The 13,830-nt window shown below is 47.2% G+C and overlaps 2 protein-coding genes and 2 long non-coding RNA genes across 5 annotated transcripts; 1 reads left to right on the forward strand and 3 right to left on the reverse strand.

Annotated features, from left to right (window-relative positions):
- Positions 1-235: 235 nt before the first annotated feature.
- On the forward strand, positions 236-7,736 carry LOC100821561 (probable RNA-dependent RNA polymerase 2). The gene is made up of 4 exons (XM_003560462.4): positions 236-1,401; positions 3,948-5,836; positions 5,952-6,102; positions 6,726-7,736. The coding sequence occupies exons 1-4, from the start codon at positions 862-864 to the stop codon at positions 7,560-7,562; spliced, it is 3,417 nt and encodes a 1,138-aa protein (XP_003560510.1). The 5' UTR covers positions 236-861; the 3' UTR covers positions 7,563-7,736.
- Positions 6,322-6,929, reverse strand: LOC112270097. Its single transcript, XR_002962424.1, has 2 exons — positions 6,792-6,929; positions 6,322-6,719 (listed from the first exon to the last, which is right to left on the reverse strand). It is a non-coding gene; the product is annotated as an uncharacterized LOC112270097 (long non-coding RNA).
- Positions 7,501-9,168, reverse strand: LOC104581496. Of its 2 annotated transcripts, none has more exons than XR_002962423.1 (4): positions 8,981-9,168; positions 8,444-8,789; positions 8,273-8,330; positions 7,501-7,637 (listed from the first exon to the last, which is right to left on the reverse strand). It is a non-coding gene; the product is annotated as an uncharacterized LOC104581496 (long non-coding RNA). The 2 variants fall into 2 exon arrangements; XR_729460.3 differs by having other exon boundaries at positions 8,422-8,789.
- Positions 9,169-10,469: 1,301 nt separating this feature from the next.
- On the reverse strand, positions 10,470-13,698 carry LOC100838270 (protein ENHANCED DISEASE RESISTANCE 2). The gene is made up of 3 exons (XM_003563440.4): positions 13,173-13,698; positions 12,478-13,066; positions 10,470-10,859 (listed from the first exon to the last, which is right to left on the reverse strand). Exons 1-3 carry the CDS (start codon positions 13,548-13,550, stop codon positions 10,846-10,848), a joined length of 981 nt encoding a protein of 326 aa, XP_003563488.2. The 5' UTR covers positions 13,551-13,698; the 3' UTR covers positions 10,470-10,845.
- Between the last annotated feature and the right edge of the window lie 132 nt (positions 13,699-13,830).

Consider the following 13,830-nt stretch of genomic DNA (forward strand, 5'->3'; position numbering starts at 1 on the left):
AGGTGGCATGCGTGGTGGTTGGAGATGGCAACGAGGAGCTCACGACCGAACACAGTATTTTAAATGATCACATAGGGGTTTTCAACAAAAAATAAAAACTGTTGGGCCAACTAAACAAGACACGTGTCAACATCCGATTGGTTTGGACCTCTAAGCAATTTGTATCTCAACTTTTAGGACTACTTTTGCTCACTTCGCAACTTGTTGGACTAAAATGCTCCCACCTCTCAAGTTCTTGGGCTACCGGTGCAATTACCTCTTCAATTAATTTTATTTATTTATATACTATTGGACTGCAATCGCGCAGCTCTTACAATTTAACTTAAAAAAATGGTTCAATGAACGGTGAGGTGTGCGGAAGGAGAGGAGTGGCTACCACATACCGCCACCAAGCTTTAGCTGGAAATTCTCTAAAAAAACAAGGAAAAAAATAACCCCAAAAAATAAAGCTCGGAAATTCTCTTGGAGGTCCTCAAACACATGTTTTTTCGTAAAAAGAAAAACAACACCCCGTAATAAATAGAGCAATACATAGTCCGACTTGGAGGTCCGCAAACACAGTCACAAAATCTCAGGAGACCAAATCCCGACTCTTCCCAGAGTTCTCAAGAAACGGTTGTTTTCTAGCATTTGTCGAAACACACCGTCGGATTGTGCCTTTGTCTGATACCATTACAGTTTCGTGGTCGTTTGGCAAAACGCTTGGCCTAAAACGAAAAATACTGAAATACACGGTCCGGCGGTGCGTTTCGGGACAGTCCGGCGGTGTGTTCCGGGAGAGGGCGGAAAACAACGGTGTGTTGGGGCTAATTTTCCCAAACTACAACGGTAAAACGCCAGCTGGCGCCGCCCTCAACCTCGATGGCGGCGGCGGTGCCGGAGCCCATCTCCACGGCCACGGTGCGGGTCTCCAACATCCCGCGCCTGGCCGTCGCGGCCGAGATTCTCGCCTTCTTCGACTCCGCAGTCGGCGCCACATTCGCATGCGAGATCGTGGCCGCCCACCGCGGCTGGCAAAGCCGAGGCCATGGGACCGTTCAGTTCGATTCCGCTGCCACCGCCACCCTCGCCGCGGAACTCGCCTCCTCCGGCCGCCTACCCCGCTTCCTCGGCTCTCCCCTGTCCGTCTCCCCTGCACCAGCTGACCTCCTCCCCCGAGCGCCCGAGCCCTCCCTCCGCGCGTCCGGCGCGCGCCTCTTGGTAGGCAACCGCGTGGCCGAGCGCGAGCTCGAGATCGCCGAGACCTTGGCCGGCGTGCGCGTGGAGGTCATCCCGGGGAAGCGGCGCGTGGACCTGTACCTGACTCACGATTCCCAGAGGTACAAGCTTGAGGTGCTCTTCGAGGACATCAGGGACTGCTTCCGGTGCAGCCTGGACGGGACGAGCGCCATCTTGCTGCAGGTGAGCTGCTCACGTGTTATTCTGATACTTCTAGTTTCCCTTTTTCAAGTCAGACTCAGACGTTGTACTGCAGGAGGTTGCCGGGTGCTAGATCTTCATGCTAGGAAGAAAGATAGCTTAATTTAGTTGAGGAATTAATTGCTATTAAGGCATTAACAAACACAAATGTGATAGCCTTTGCCAATGAATTCACCAGTAAAATACTTGATGGACTTCTAGATCTTAATCTTTTCAACAAGGGAAATTAAGACCTAAGGTGGAGGTGTATATCCAAATACGTTGGTAGCCGGGAAGCTCTAACCCCAAGGACAAGGAGAAGCTCTGAACTTTATCTCTAGAACAAGTCTCCCTAGCACTTGGGGGCTGGTTCCCCTTATATAGTTCCTCACATCCAGACAGCGAGTTGAACCAAGTCAGTCTACTTTCACTGTTCAGGAGTTGTCTAACCAGTTCAACCGACGTGGAAGTACAGGTTGAACTGGTCTGACCGGTGCATCAGATGCTGGTCTGGTTGAGCTACTATTTTGGCTTGGAGGCGGTCGTATTGTCCAGGAGACAGTGTGATCTGATACCATTGGTACACTGGCATGACCGCTGCTGGTACTGTTGCCGGTGAGCTGTTGGATTGCCGTGGAGCGAGCTGTGGAACTGTGTGCACGGTTGAATCATATGGAACATGCCAGTTGTACCCCTTGGCCTTCTCTTCTATTCTTGGGTTTTGCATGACCCTCTGTTTGTTCTCAATGGGAGTTATTGAATTAACCACTATAGGTTGAGCGGAACCATCGGCCGAAACCGATATAGGCATATCATTCGCACCGGTTCCTGGACTGTTCTCCTTCATCTGTTTCATCAAACCTAAAAGACACAAAATCTTGATGCATCAAGTAGCATCCCATTCATATGTAGGTCAGCAGGAGATTCAATTAGGAGAAGATCACATGTTGCTCAAGTAGTTTGGCACGGGCTCTTGTGGTCGGGCCAATCACTCGAGGGTCTCGACTCTTGAGGTGGTTCATTAGGGATGTTATTGTGAACCTTGATTCGCAACGGGGTAGCTACCGTGCTGAAGATAGCCAGACAGAATGGCTGCAGGGAATTAACAGACAGACTAGATTATAGAATATTAAGGAAGGTATTAGATTGAAGATACATGTCATCCTTAAGTAGTGGATGCTTAGGTCCTTGATCTTTGCTAACATAATGTGAACACCTAACAGATTAGACTACTGCCTATAGAACCCCTGTTCTCCCTTAGGCCTGGTTTCCTTGCTGCTAGCCCACAACATTACAACCGTCCAGGATAGGCATCTTGTTCTCAAGCTACAGGACGGCGGCCACGGTTGCAGCCCTAGGTTACCCCATTTGGAAGAGACTTGGCTGCATGGATACTTCGAGTCGTGACACATACACTTCACATCCACGTTTGGCTGCCCCGGCTCTGCCTCCTATTGCTCCTCCTCTGTGACTTCTTGCCCGTGTTCTTCTCCTTCCTCCAGGGTTTGCACTCGTGACAAACTCATGATGCCCAGAAGATCTTGGCGAAAAGCAGCAATCCTCAATTTGCTACTTTGCTCACAAATATCAGTGCTCATGGCTGTAACCAAGAGGTTTCCCTGATTTTTGTCTTGCACTTTGGAAGCCATGGCGATCAGCTCATAACTACCATGCTGAAGATAGCCAGATTGCTGCGGGAAACTAGATACACATAGACTAGATTGGTTCTTTCTTGCTTGTCTTAAACCTTTCTTGGATACATGACATTCTTATATACTGGATGCTTAGGCCCTTGACCTTTCCTAACACAGCACAAACTCCTGGATTTCTTAATACAATAGTGCTTCCTAAAGTACCTCTAATCTCCCTCAGTTCAGAACCCTGCTGCTACAACATATGTCCTCATTGCGTTGCAGCTACAGGACCATGTAGAAAGTGTAAATGTTGATGCGTTTACATGTTACAGCTACAGGACCATGTAGAAAGTGAAACTGATATGCATGGTGTGCTTACCTTGATTTAACTCAGTAGTATGGTCATCTAAAGAAACTTGTGCAATGTAAGTAGAGCCCAAAGTTAATTTACAGTTGTTTGTTTTCAAACTTCAGTAAAACTATAGTTATGGTAGATTTAGAGCGTAAGAATGTAAACCTTGTTTCATTAAATGATATCCTAAATCCAAATTATTGCTTGCTTATTTAGACATGATTAGATTCAATAAACTTTGTGTTCTCAGAATCTTGACTTATCAGGACATGAATATGACTCTTGCTTTTGTTATAACCTACAACAGTTTTTGATGTCATAGTCTGTTGGGTTAATGAACTGGATGTGCCTTCTTCTTTTTTCCGATGTATGTGCTGGACATTTATTCAGGAGTTTGGTCCGAAAGTAGATAATACGCCTCCAATCTAACTATCTGTAGTGTTCTAAAGTTAATATTTTTATATTTCTTAGATATTGTTGATCAGATGCAACAGCCTTTTGTTTTTTATATGCTTCTGAAGTTTTTCTAAATATATGTCATCTAATTGTAATGTTTGTTCCAGCTCACTTATGCACCAAGAATACACACTGCATTCTCCGGGCCTGCAGTTTATTCAAGGTTTACAGATGATCGTTTACATGCATGCAAGGAGGATGCCAAGTTTACCTGGGTCAGAGCACTTGATTTTACACCTAACCAATCTTTTGGGAAGTGTTCCACTCTTGTCATAAAACTGGATGAAGATGCACCCATGCTGCATATTCTCAATGGCTTACCTTTCTCGGGAGTGTTAGGGGAAATGGCCATTTCTTCGATGGATGTTGTTGGACCCTCTTCCAAAGTGGTTCCCCTTGTTGACTGCCCGCATGGCTGTTCAGTATCTTATGAAGTTCTTTTTCGACTCAACTCTCTTGTTCACACGGGGAAGATTGTTGCCAAACATGTAAATGCTAATCTGTTTACATTTCTTGAGCAAGTACCCCTTCATATTTCAAGGAAGATTTTCGAGAAAATGAGCAAGTTAGAGTCTACATGCTACGAACCTTTGCAATTCATCGAGTCTGAACTAAAGCTAACCCAGAATGCTTTGCTGTCCAGTAAGAGGGAAGGTGAAGGAAAATTAATGAGGTGTTACAGAATTCACATTACTCCGTCAAAAATATACTGCTTGGGACCTCAGGAAGAAGCTTCAAATTATGTGGTCAAGCATCATTCTGAGTATGCTTCAGATTTTGTTAGAGTTACTTTTGTTGATGAAGACTGGAGTAAGCTTAGTGTAAATGCAATCTCAGCTAGAATTGAACAAGGGTTCTTTTCTCAACCCTTCAAAACTGGCCTGTATTACCGCATTTTATCCATTCTTAAAGAAGGATTTATCATTGGCCCAAAGAAGTTTAAATTCCTGGCCTTCTCTGCAAGTCAACTTCGTGAAGGTTCTGTTTGGATGTTTGCTTCTAATGATTCGTTGAATGCAGAGGGTATAAGAAGATGGATGGGACACTTTGAAGAAATTTGTTCAGTGTCGAAGTGTGCGGCTAGAATGGGCCAGCTGTTCAGTTCGTCCAGGCAAACGGTTGAAGTCCGACCAAAGGATGTGGAAGAGATTCCAGATATTGAAGTCATAACTAATAACATGAAATACATATTTTCTGATGGTATTGGGAAGATGTCTGTGAGATTTGCCAAAGAAATTGCCTACCGAATTGGACTAGACCATAAGAACCCTCCTTCAGCATTTGAAATAAGGTTTGGTGGCTACAAAGGAGTGATTGCTGTTGACCCTTCTTCCTATCGCAATCTTTCTCTGCGACCTAGTATGAGGAAATTTGAATCAGATTGCAGGATGCTTAACATTACAAGTTGGAGCAAGTCCCAGCCATGCCACGTGAATCGAGAAATTATCTCTCTCCTTTCAACTTTGGGGATAAGAGATGAGGTATTTGAGTTAATGCAGCAAGATGATATGTGTGAATTAGATGAAATGCTAACCAACAAAGAAATTGCTCTGTCGGTCCTGGGGAAAATTGGCAGTGCCGAAACTAAGACAGCAGCGGATATGTTGCTACAAGGTTATAAACCAATTTCCGAGCCATACCTGTTGATGATTCTTAAGGCCCATCAGGATAATAGGTTGACTGACATAAGATCTAAATTTAAGATTCATGTCCCAAAAGGCCGTGTTCTTCTTGGTTGTTTGGATGAGACAGGTATATTAAAATATGGTCAAGTTTACATCAGAATTACAAAGAACAACAAAGAGCAGAAAGAGAATGAACAACCTTATTTTTGTAAAGATGATGGGAAAACAGTCACTCTTGTCGGAAAAGTTGCAGTATCAAAAAATCCCTGTCTCCATCCTGGTGATGTCAGAGTTCTTGAAGCTGTCTGTGACCTTGAATTGCATGCTACGAAGCTAGTTGATTGTGTTGTCTTCCCTCAAAGAGGCGAAAGGTGTGTCATATATGATACTTAAACTGAAAGACGATCTTTAAAATCTCAATTAATCCATTTGATTGAAATTGTCAATGCTTGCATTCTCCTTACTTTAATCATTTATGTTAATTAGGCCTCATCCAAATGAATGCTCTGGGGGCGATTTGGATGGTGACCTCTATTTCGTCACTTGGGATGACAGACTGATTCCAGAGAAGGCTGACACACCTATGGACTACACTGCAGCAAGGCCACGCATAATGGATCATGTTGTTACACTAGAGGTAAGTTCCTGACTGCTTATTCATTTTTATTTCCTTTTGGTTGTTGTTGCTAATTTACCGAGGCATTATTCCATTTGACCAATATCAGTTTTCTATAGTTGCAAATATCATCTAAAGATTAGTATTTTTACGAATGGTAGCATTTCAATCCTATAATTGTTGTTGACGTCACATCTTTCTAGAATACGTCTGTGCATACCAAAAACTGAGAAAATGCACTAGGGCGACAAGTGCACACACTTCACGAAACATGTGGTCCTAATAGGGTGACACCAAACAGAACTGGTTGCTAACTTCTGACTGAGCCAGGATGGCATGGCAACCAACGAGAAATTTTCAATGCTCTGAACCAACTAAATGTTCTTCAGAAATATGAGTACTCCTTTCAGAAAAAGGACAAATTTTGCTGCCTCCCAACAAAAAAGTTGTGCCTGATTGTGTTTTGGGCCTTTGGCCAAATCTTGGCTTTGGTCTTCATGGAATGTTAATCCCTAACCTTGCTAGGTTCACAATTCTTTACTATGACCAATCAACCGTCCAAAGTTGTGTCTTGGACTAGTAACTGCATTTTCCTCTATGATAGTTGTACCTGGAATCTTAGAAAGGCATCTGATCAACTGCAGGAAATTCAGCAGCACGTTGTCAATTACATGCTAAGTGACTCGCTCGGTGCTATCTCAAATGCTCACCTGATACATGCGGACCGTGACCCGATGAAAGCTCGGAGCCCCGAGTGCCTCCGGCTCGCTGCTCTGCATTCGATGGCAGTCGACTTCGCCAAGACGGGAGCTCCAGCTGAATTGCCTCGATCACTGAGACCGAGGGAGTTCCCTGACTTCATGGAACGATGGGACAAACCGATGTATATCTCAACTGGTGTTCTCGGCAAGCTCTACCGAGCAGCTGTGAGCCGTATGGAGAGCTCACATGCTCTCGCGTCCCAAGTTCAATCGAGCCCGACGTACGATCGTGAGCTTGAGGTCCCTGGCTTTGAGGAATTCCTGGAAGACGCAGATAAGCACTACGACTTGTACGTGGAGAAGCTGACCACCCTGATGAACTACGATGGCGCGGAGCATGAAGACGAGATGCTGACCGGCAACATTCGGAACAGGCTGCTGTACCTGAGGAAGGACAGGAAGAGGTACTCTGACATGAAGGACCGGATCGTCGACTCGGTCAACGCCCTGCATGAGGAGGTGCGGGGCTGGTTTCATAGCTGCCTGAAGGCGGAGGAGGAGGCGTCGAGGGTGGCGTCGGCCTGGTACCGTGTGACATACCACCCGGACCACCGCCGGCCGGAGAAGAAGCAGTTCTGGAGCTTTCCGTGGATCATCTGCGACAAGCTGCTAGCGATCAAGGAGTCCAAGTCCAACCGCCGCCGGCAACTAGTGTGTGACGCAGCAGGGGCGGACCCGATGGACTGCGTCCCAGCGAAGCGTATGCGCATGATACAATAAGTGGATTATTCAGCTGCCCAAACTCCAAACGGTATGGTGTTATCGTCGTTTAGTCCTTGCTGCTTATCCAAATTCCTATGAGAGAGGAGATCCGTTGTTGGTTAAACTTTGTATACAAACTTACTTGCATCTATAAGCAGAAACAGACCATAAAATGATTGAACCTAGGCAAAATAATGCTACTATTTTTTTTTAAAAAAAGCTCATCATTCACAACGCACATCCTTTCCATGGATTGTACAAGCTTATCTGATTGGAAAGCAACACTTCAACTGGTTGAATCAATGATAATGATGTAAACATAAATCACTTACATCGACTTCACGAGTCTTAGGGGGAGCAAATTTTGCATGGTAAGATCTACTCACTCGTTGGGTGTATCCAACAGTCAGTAATTATTTCTTCCAATATTGCATCATCGATTGCAAAGTTCAGTCATAGGTCAAGCGAGCAACGATGAAATCTAAAATCCAACAGGACATCCATTTTTTTTTCATTAAATTCAACATCCTAAAATAAACCAGCATTCATAAAGAAACATGTGCAAATAGTTCATACAAAGTAACTGACTCAAAACAGGAACAAACATTAAGTAGGCATTGTCACTATCCTATAAACAGAAAAATGATCCGGTACAGGCAATTTACATAAACAAACTTTAGTTAAATGGAAAATGACTAACATAACTTGTTTTACAGCCATATATGTACCTTAATTGCAGGTTTTGCATAACTGAATAAGTGAATAGCACAGTTCAAACAGAGAGACCTGAAATTAAAATCAAGCTATGGAATCAACACCGCACATAAAACTGGAATCTAGGGGGCACAGATAGGAACCAACAAAAGTTCATGCAAACCTTGTCATGTTATTTGTATTACCATCGTCAATTTGCAGTGAACTGTCATCCACTTGAGGCATTAACAACTTTTGTGGAATCCAGCAATTTTCTTTGCATCATGGAAGAACCTGTCAACTACGTCTTTGTCCGGTATGCATGCCATCTCACTTATCGTAGGCTATATGTATTGGGTACAATAAAGCAGGCAAAAACTGCAAGTTATATGATTTAAAAGACTGCAAGTGAAATGCAAACCACCAATAGAAATAGGGAAACAATCCAATCATGAAATTGTCGAATAAATATTATGAACAACAACCAACAACGGGGGAGGCACGGCCAGACGAAGCCGAGGACAACAGACGGAGAGATCCCACAAGCACAACCTGAATCGGAGCAGTTAGATCAGAGCCACATCCGGCAAAAGCACAAAGAAGAAGAAAACCCATCGACTGGGCAAACGCTGGCCGCCATCCAACAACCACCAGTCCCCCGAAATCACGGCGAGCAGCGGCCTCAGCCCACCCCCCAGCGTATGTGCACACCCGAACACCGAGAGGCGGAAAGGCCAACGAACCTGCAGCGGCCACCAGCGAATGGAAGGAAAAGAACGGCGGAAGCAGCAGCGCGCGGCAAAACCGGCTGCACGAACGGGGGCAGCAGCCGCGAGCAGCGAAGAATCGGGAGAGACCGCCCCTTCCGAAGAGAAAAAGCGAAGAAAGAAAGAGGAAGAAGCGAGAGACGGCCGCCCAAAAGGCCAAAGAAGCCCACCACGTGCCCCCAAAACCGACCCAAACGCGCAACATATCGTCAAGATGCGTGCAAGCCGAACCGCCAATCGTCCCGGCCGCTGACAAGCCGACCTAGGATGTCAGAAAGGCGCGCGATGAAAGCCTCGGAGCGCTGAGAAGGCGGGGATTCTGCCGGGCGCAGAGATTGTAGGGATTTACTCCTAGCCTGTCGAAATTGCCCTCATCTTTCACTGCACGAGCAGCCAGCCACATTAATTACTCCTCCATCGCTAATGCCCTGCACACTTCCCAGGCAGTGAAAAGACGAGGCCAAGTCCGATTGGATGCTCACAATAAAACCATGCGTGGCAACGTGCAAGAGGCAATTTTGTCCCGAGTGCAAGCGCAGACCGCACGTACTCCCAATCGCGCGCGCTTGTCCGCGCGAACTCGGGCATCTTTGGCACTACCTTTCCCGGCGTACTCCACACAGTCCACTGCACAGCGCACCGTTCGATTCGCCTTCGCTTCCCGTGTCACCCGTCAATCGGTACTCTGTCACGGCGCCGTCGGCACCTCGCACATAGGTGGAGATTGGGATCTGCTACGTCAAACGTCGCCCGTCCGCCGAGCGGCAAATCCACCGGCACTTCTCACGGCAAGTCATGCTTTTACGTGGCACGCGCGGGCGCACGGCGGCCTCCGCGACACGGCTACAGAGCCAACAAGTTAGTGTTTTCTGTTGGCTAAACCTTCGTCGGCGCACGAGCATTGCAGTGTAGCAGTGCCCGAAGGAGGCAATTAGGCAAAACACTGGGTTTTAAACCCTATACTACAGTATAGTACTTCGTCCGATCCATAATAAATATTTCAGATTTTATATTAATTTAGTACAAGTCCGAGACATTTATTATGATGGGGAGTAGCAGTATTCTCCGCTGGACACGATCGGCGATTCAGATCTAAACATATAAAACTGCCGACCTGTCACGACTTTAACGGAACGTGAATCTCCCCAGCCAGCGTCGATCCGCACCTTTACTAACATCGCTATCCATCTTCAAGTCGCGTACAGAACCAGCAGACGAGTAGGTTGACAAATGGCAACAACAGAATGACTGCATGCTCTCCTCTGGGATTCGATTCACCTTTGATGATCCCGACGGTAACCACGGACGCCGTGCAAAGCTGCGTCACATCTCTCCGGGCCCTTTTACAGAGTCAGGATTATATGCTTTCCTTGCCTCGTGACGTTTCCTACGCAGACTACCAGATCAAAAGCTGCTGAGGAAGAAAGAACTCGCACCGGACAAACGCAAATACACGCCGTAGTACTGCTCTGGCCGTAAAGGATTCATTCACAGGGGGACGAAGCAGATACAGATTTGAGATTTCTGGCATTCATCATGGACTTCACTCGTGTAAGATTTCAGAGGGAAGCCGGGGGGTATCGTCGTTAAAACAGCACTCACGTTAACTACTTTCTTTTTGGAATAACAACTCATGTTAAGCTACTAATCTACTAGTATTGGCATCGATCAGGTCTGAGCTCTGATCACATTATGAAGGGACGAGCATTTGTGGCAACAGCAGCTAGCCAGGCTTTCTCTTTTATGTATCCCGGGCCTGTTCCTCCTCCGGTTCTCGGCATATTTTTCCAACCCAAGATTCATTCTCTGACTGAAGATTTATATGTCACGGTCGCTGTTTTTCACTTCTGTTTTCCTGAAAAGCACGAATTGAAATGTTAAGCTTTAGTCAACAGCAATGTAACATTGTTGTGTTTCTAAGACAGTTGGTACTGTCATTATCTTAAATCTTGGAGAACAAGGTTATATATAAGTTCTGATGGTTCTATACAGATGGAACAAATAACAAATTTTTGTCTTGCTTGAAGGTAGGTTAACAAACATCTAAGCAAGCAAATGAGGGAGATAATGAACTGATGCGTATAAAGGCGCTCACTTTTCTCACTCTTCAGGTACATGGTAGAAATAATACTTCGCATTTAAGCAAATGAAGGTACTACGAGACACCCTGTTTTCTTGTCTAAAAGGGTGAATCTCCAAAGAATTTATGATTGTTCGGCCAAGAAACCAAGGATATAGCTGTTCCTTGCCAGAACAGCATTATATGCTCTACAATGTCCACCTAAACAACTTGTAGTACCTATCAGACAATCAATCCAGGACAAAAGTTGGATCAGCAATCCACCTAAATAGCATCCTGATCATGTAGAGTACACACATGCCCGTGTCTCCCACACAAGCAACTAAACAGCTAAACGCGCAAGGAAAAGGAGCAATGAAGAGGACACTTCCAAGGGAATTCAATATGCTTTTCAAGACACCGATCATGGCCGATCTGGACCACAACAGGGAACGCCAATTGGGTACATCTATGATCTATGACAACTAGTCTATGATCTATGATAATAACCAGGTAAATAGTTAATAGAAATTACAGTGACACAGGAACAATAAGCGCCATCAAGTCTCCTGAATTACTCCCAATTGTCAATGTGGGGATACGGTATAACTTTTCTGTTCACCCATTTATATTACTTCAGCGTAACAAACACACTCCATTCCCCAACCTCAGCTCCCAAGATTCCATCTACTGTAGAGCATGCAACATTACTCTAGATACCACAAGGGTAAAGGAGAGAGGAATATGCAAAGGTGTATTGCGAGAGGCACCAGACGACCTTTCAAGATCCTTAACTCGTAGAAGAAAATGGCGGAAGCGGCCAAATAAACCTCTTCCACCACGCATACCAAGCACGAGATTAATCTCGCGACAACTTTCTACAATCACCAGGTATCACAATCTTGGACCTCGTTAAATAAGCGAATCAGGCAAACTGCTCCTTGGTTTTCTCCAATGACTGTAAATAGCCTACAGCAACAGATCCTAGAGCACAGTCCACACGCAATGACAAAGAGGAATGGCCCCTCTTGTCCAAACAGTAAATCGATTAATTAATCAGTAAAGAAACTTGCAGACTCAACATTGAAAAAGAATGATATCCCAAGCCAAACACATCAAGCATTATTCTGAAGGAAATACTAGTCCGTTGAAAACTTGAAGCAGCAATGCCCATCACCGTCATGCTCTTGTAAAGGCTTAGCTATGCTAAAGAACGTTCAACTTGGATAAATAATCATGGAATTATTATCCAGCGACACATGGTGACACTGAACGGATGCATCGTCTATTCTATCAAAAGTTCAGAAAGTTCATGCTTGATCGTCATATAGAATAGAGTTGGTCAAATTAACAGCATTGAAGTATCTAACAGTGCTATGATGAAGAAACTGGTAGGAGGAGTTTGGGTCCTAACCTCCACCCAGGCGTTCCTGGCAGCTCATTGACCTGCTGACCTTGCCACTAGCGCGTTCCTGATGGCGGCTATCGTTCGCAACCTTGGCTGAGCCAACCCTGAACCCAGCCCCGGCCTTGCCGGCCGTCTCAGGCGCCGCCTCATCAGCCGCCGTCTCCACGTACTTAGCCGAACTCATCTCCATCTGCGCGATGCGCACAGCGCCGAAGAGCTTCTCAGGCAGCTCCTCCTCGGACTGTGACTCGACAAGGAAACCCATGTCGATGGTCACGGACGTGACGGCGCCCAGTGCCAGATGCAGGATGGCGCTGGCGATCGCCGAGCTGCCGATGTCGATGTCGATCTCGAGGTAGTCGTCGCCTTTGTGGTAGCGGCAGGTGAGCGCGCGGCCGAGGAGGCAGGCCCCGTAGTTGCCGACGGTGGCGCGGACAAGCCAGGGCCCCTTGACGATGCGGTTCACGATCTTGAAGCGGGAGTTGCGGTAGGCGTCGTCGCCGTAGACGAAGCGCCCGAGCAGCGAGTCCGGCGCGATGGGCGCCTCCGCCGCGAAGTAGAACACGGAGCTGTACGCGTCCGGCCGGCCGGGGACCTGGACGGCAAACACGGAGTCTCAAAAGCAGTCCCCAGAAGAAAAAAAATCGTTTTGTTTGTTCCCCCATAGATGCGATCGATCGGGTCGAGGGTGGGGTTGCGACCTGGAGGTTGACGGCGAGGAGGAAGTGGGCGTTGGGATCCTTCCGGAGACGCGCGCGGCGGAAGGCGGCGGCGACGCGGTTGTCGTCGCGGGCGAGCACGTGGTCGAGCCGCGCGTGGGAGCGGAGCCAGTCGACGCCGGCGGGGCGGAGGAGCCACTCCGGGGAGGACGGCGCCTTGGCCCGCCTGCCCCCTCCGCCGGAGGAGGAGAAGTAGCCGCGGGCGCGCAGGTGGAACAGGTCCCCCGGCGGCGGGGCCCAGCCGTTGGTGCCACTGTCCAGGTCCACCTGCCGCAGCGAGCCGGCGGACACGGCCTCCTCCCGCCAATCGCGCGGCGGCGCCTCGTCCTGATTCCGGCGCTGGGGCGTGGTCGGTGGCATCGCCGCCGGCTGGGGCTGGGGGCTGGGGGCCGGGTCGGGGGTCTGGTGTCCTTGCGCGAATTGAGGGAGCGCGTTGGTCTGGGCTATCTCGCGGTGGAGAGAGAAGCTGTGCCTATAAAACAGTGGGGATGTGGGAAAGGAAAGGGGACGCGGTGCCTTTGCTTTTAAGGGCTCCTCGCTTGTGTTTCCTGGAGTAATTTGGGTTCCTTCCGGTGTTGATCAATGATCATCGTCGTCCATATGTGCTGTTCCTTTTCACCTCAAATCTAGCGAATGCGTG

This window comes from Brachypodium distachyon, chromosome 1, assembly GCF_000005505.3.
Source record: "Brachypodium distachyon strain Bd21 chromosome 1, Brachypodium_distachyon_v3.0, whole genome shotgun sequence".
Taxonomy (NCBI): Eukaryota; Viridiplantae; Streptophyta; class Magnoliopsida; order Poales; family Poaceae; genus Brachypodium; species Brachypodium distachyon.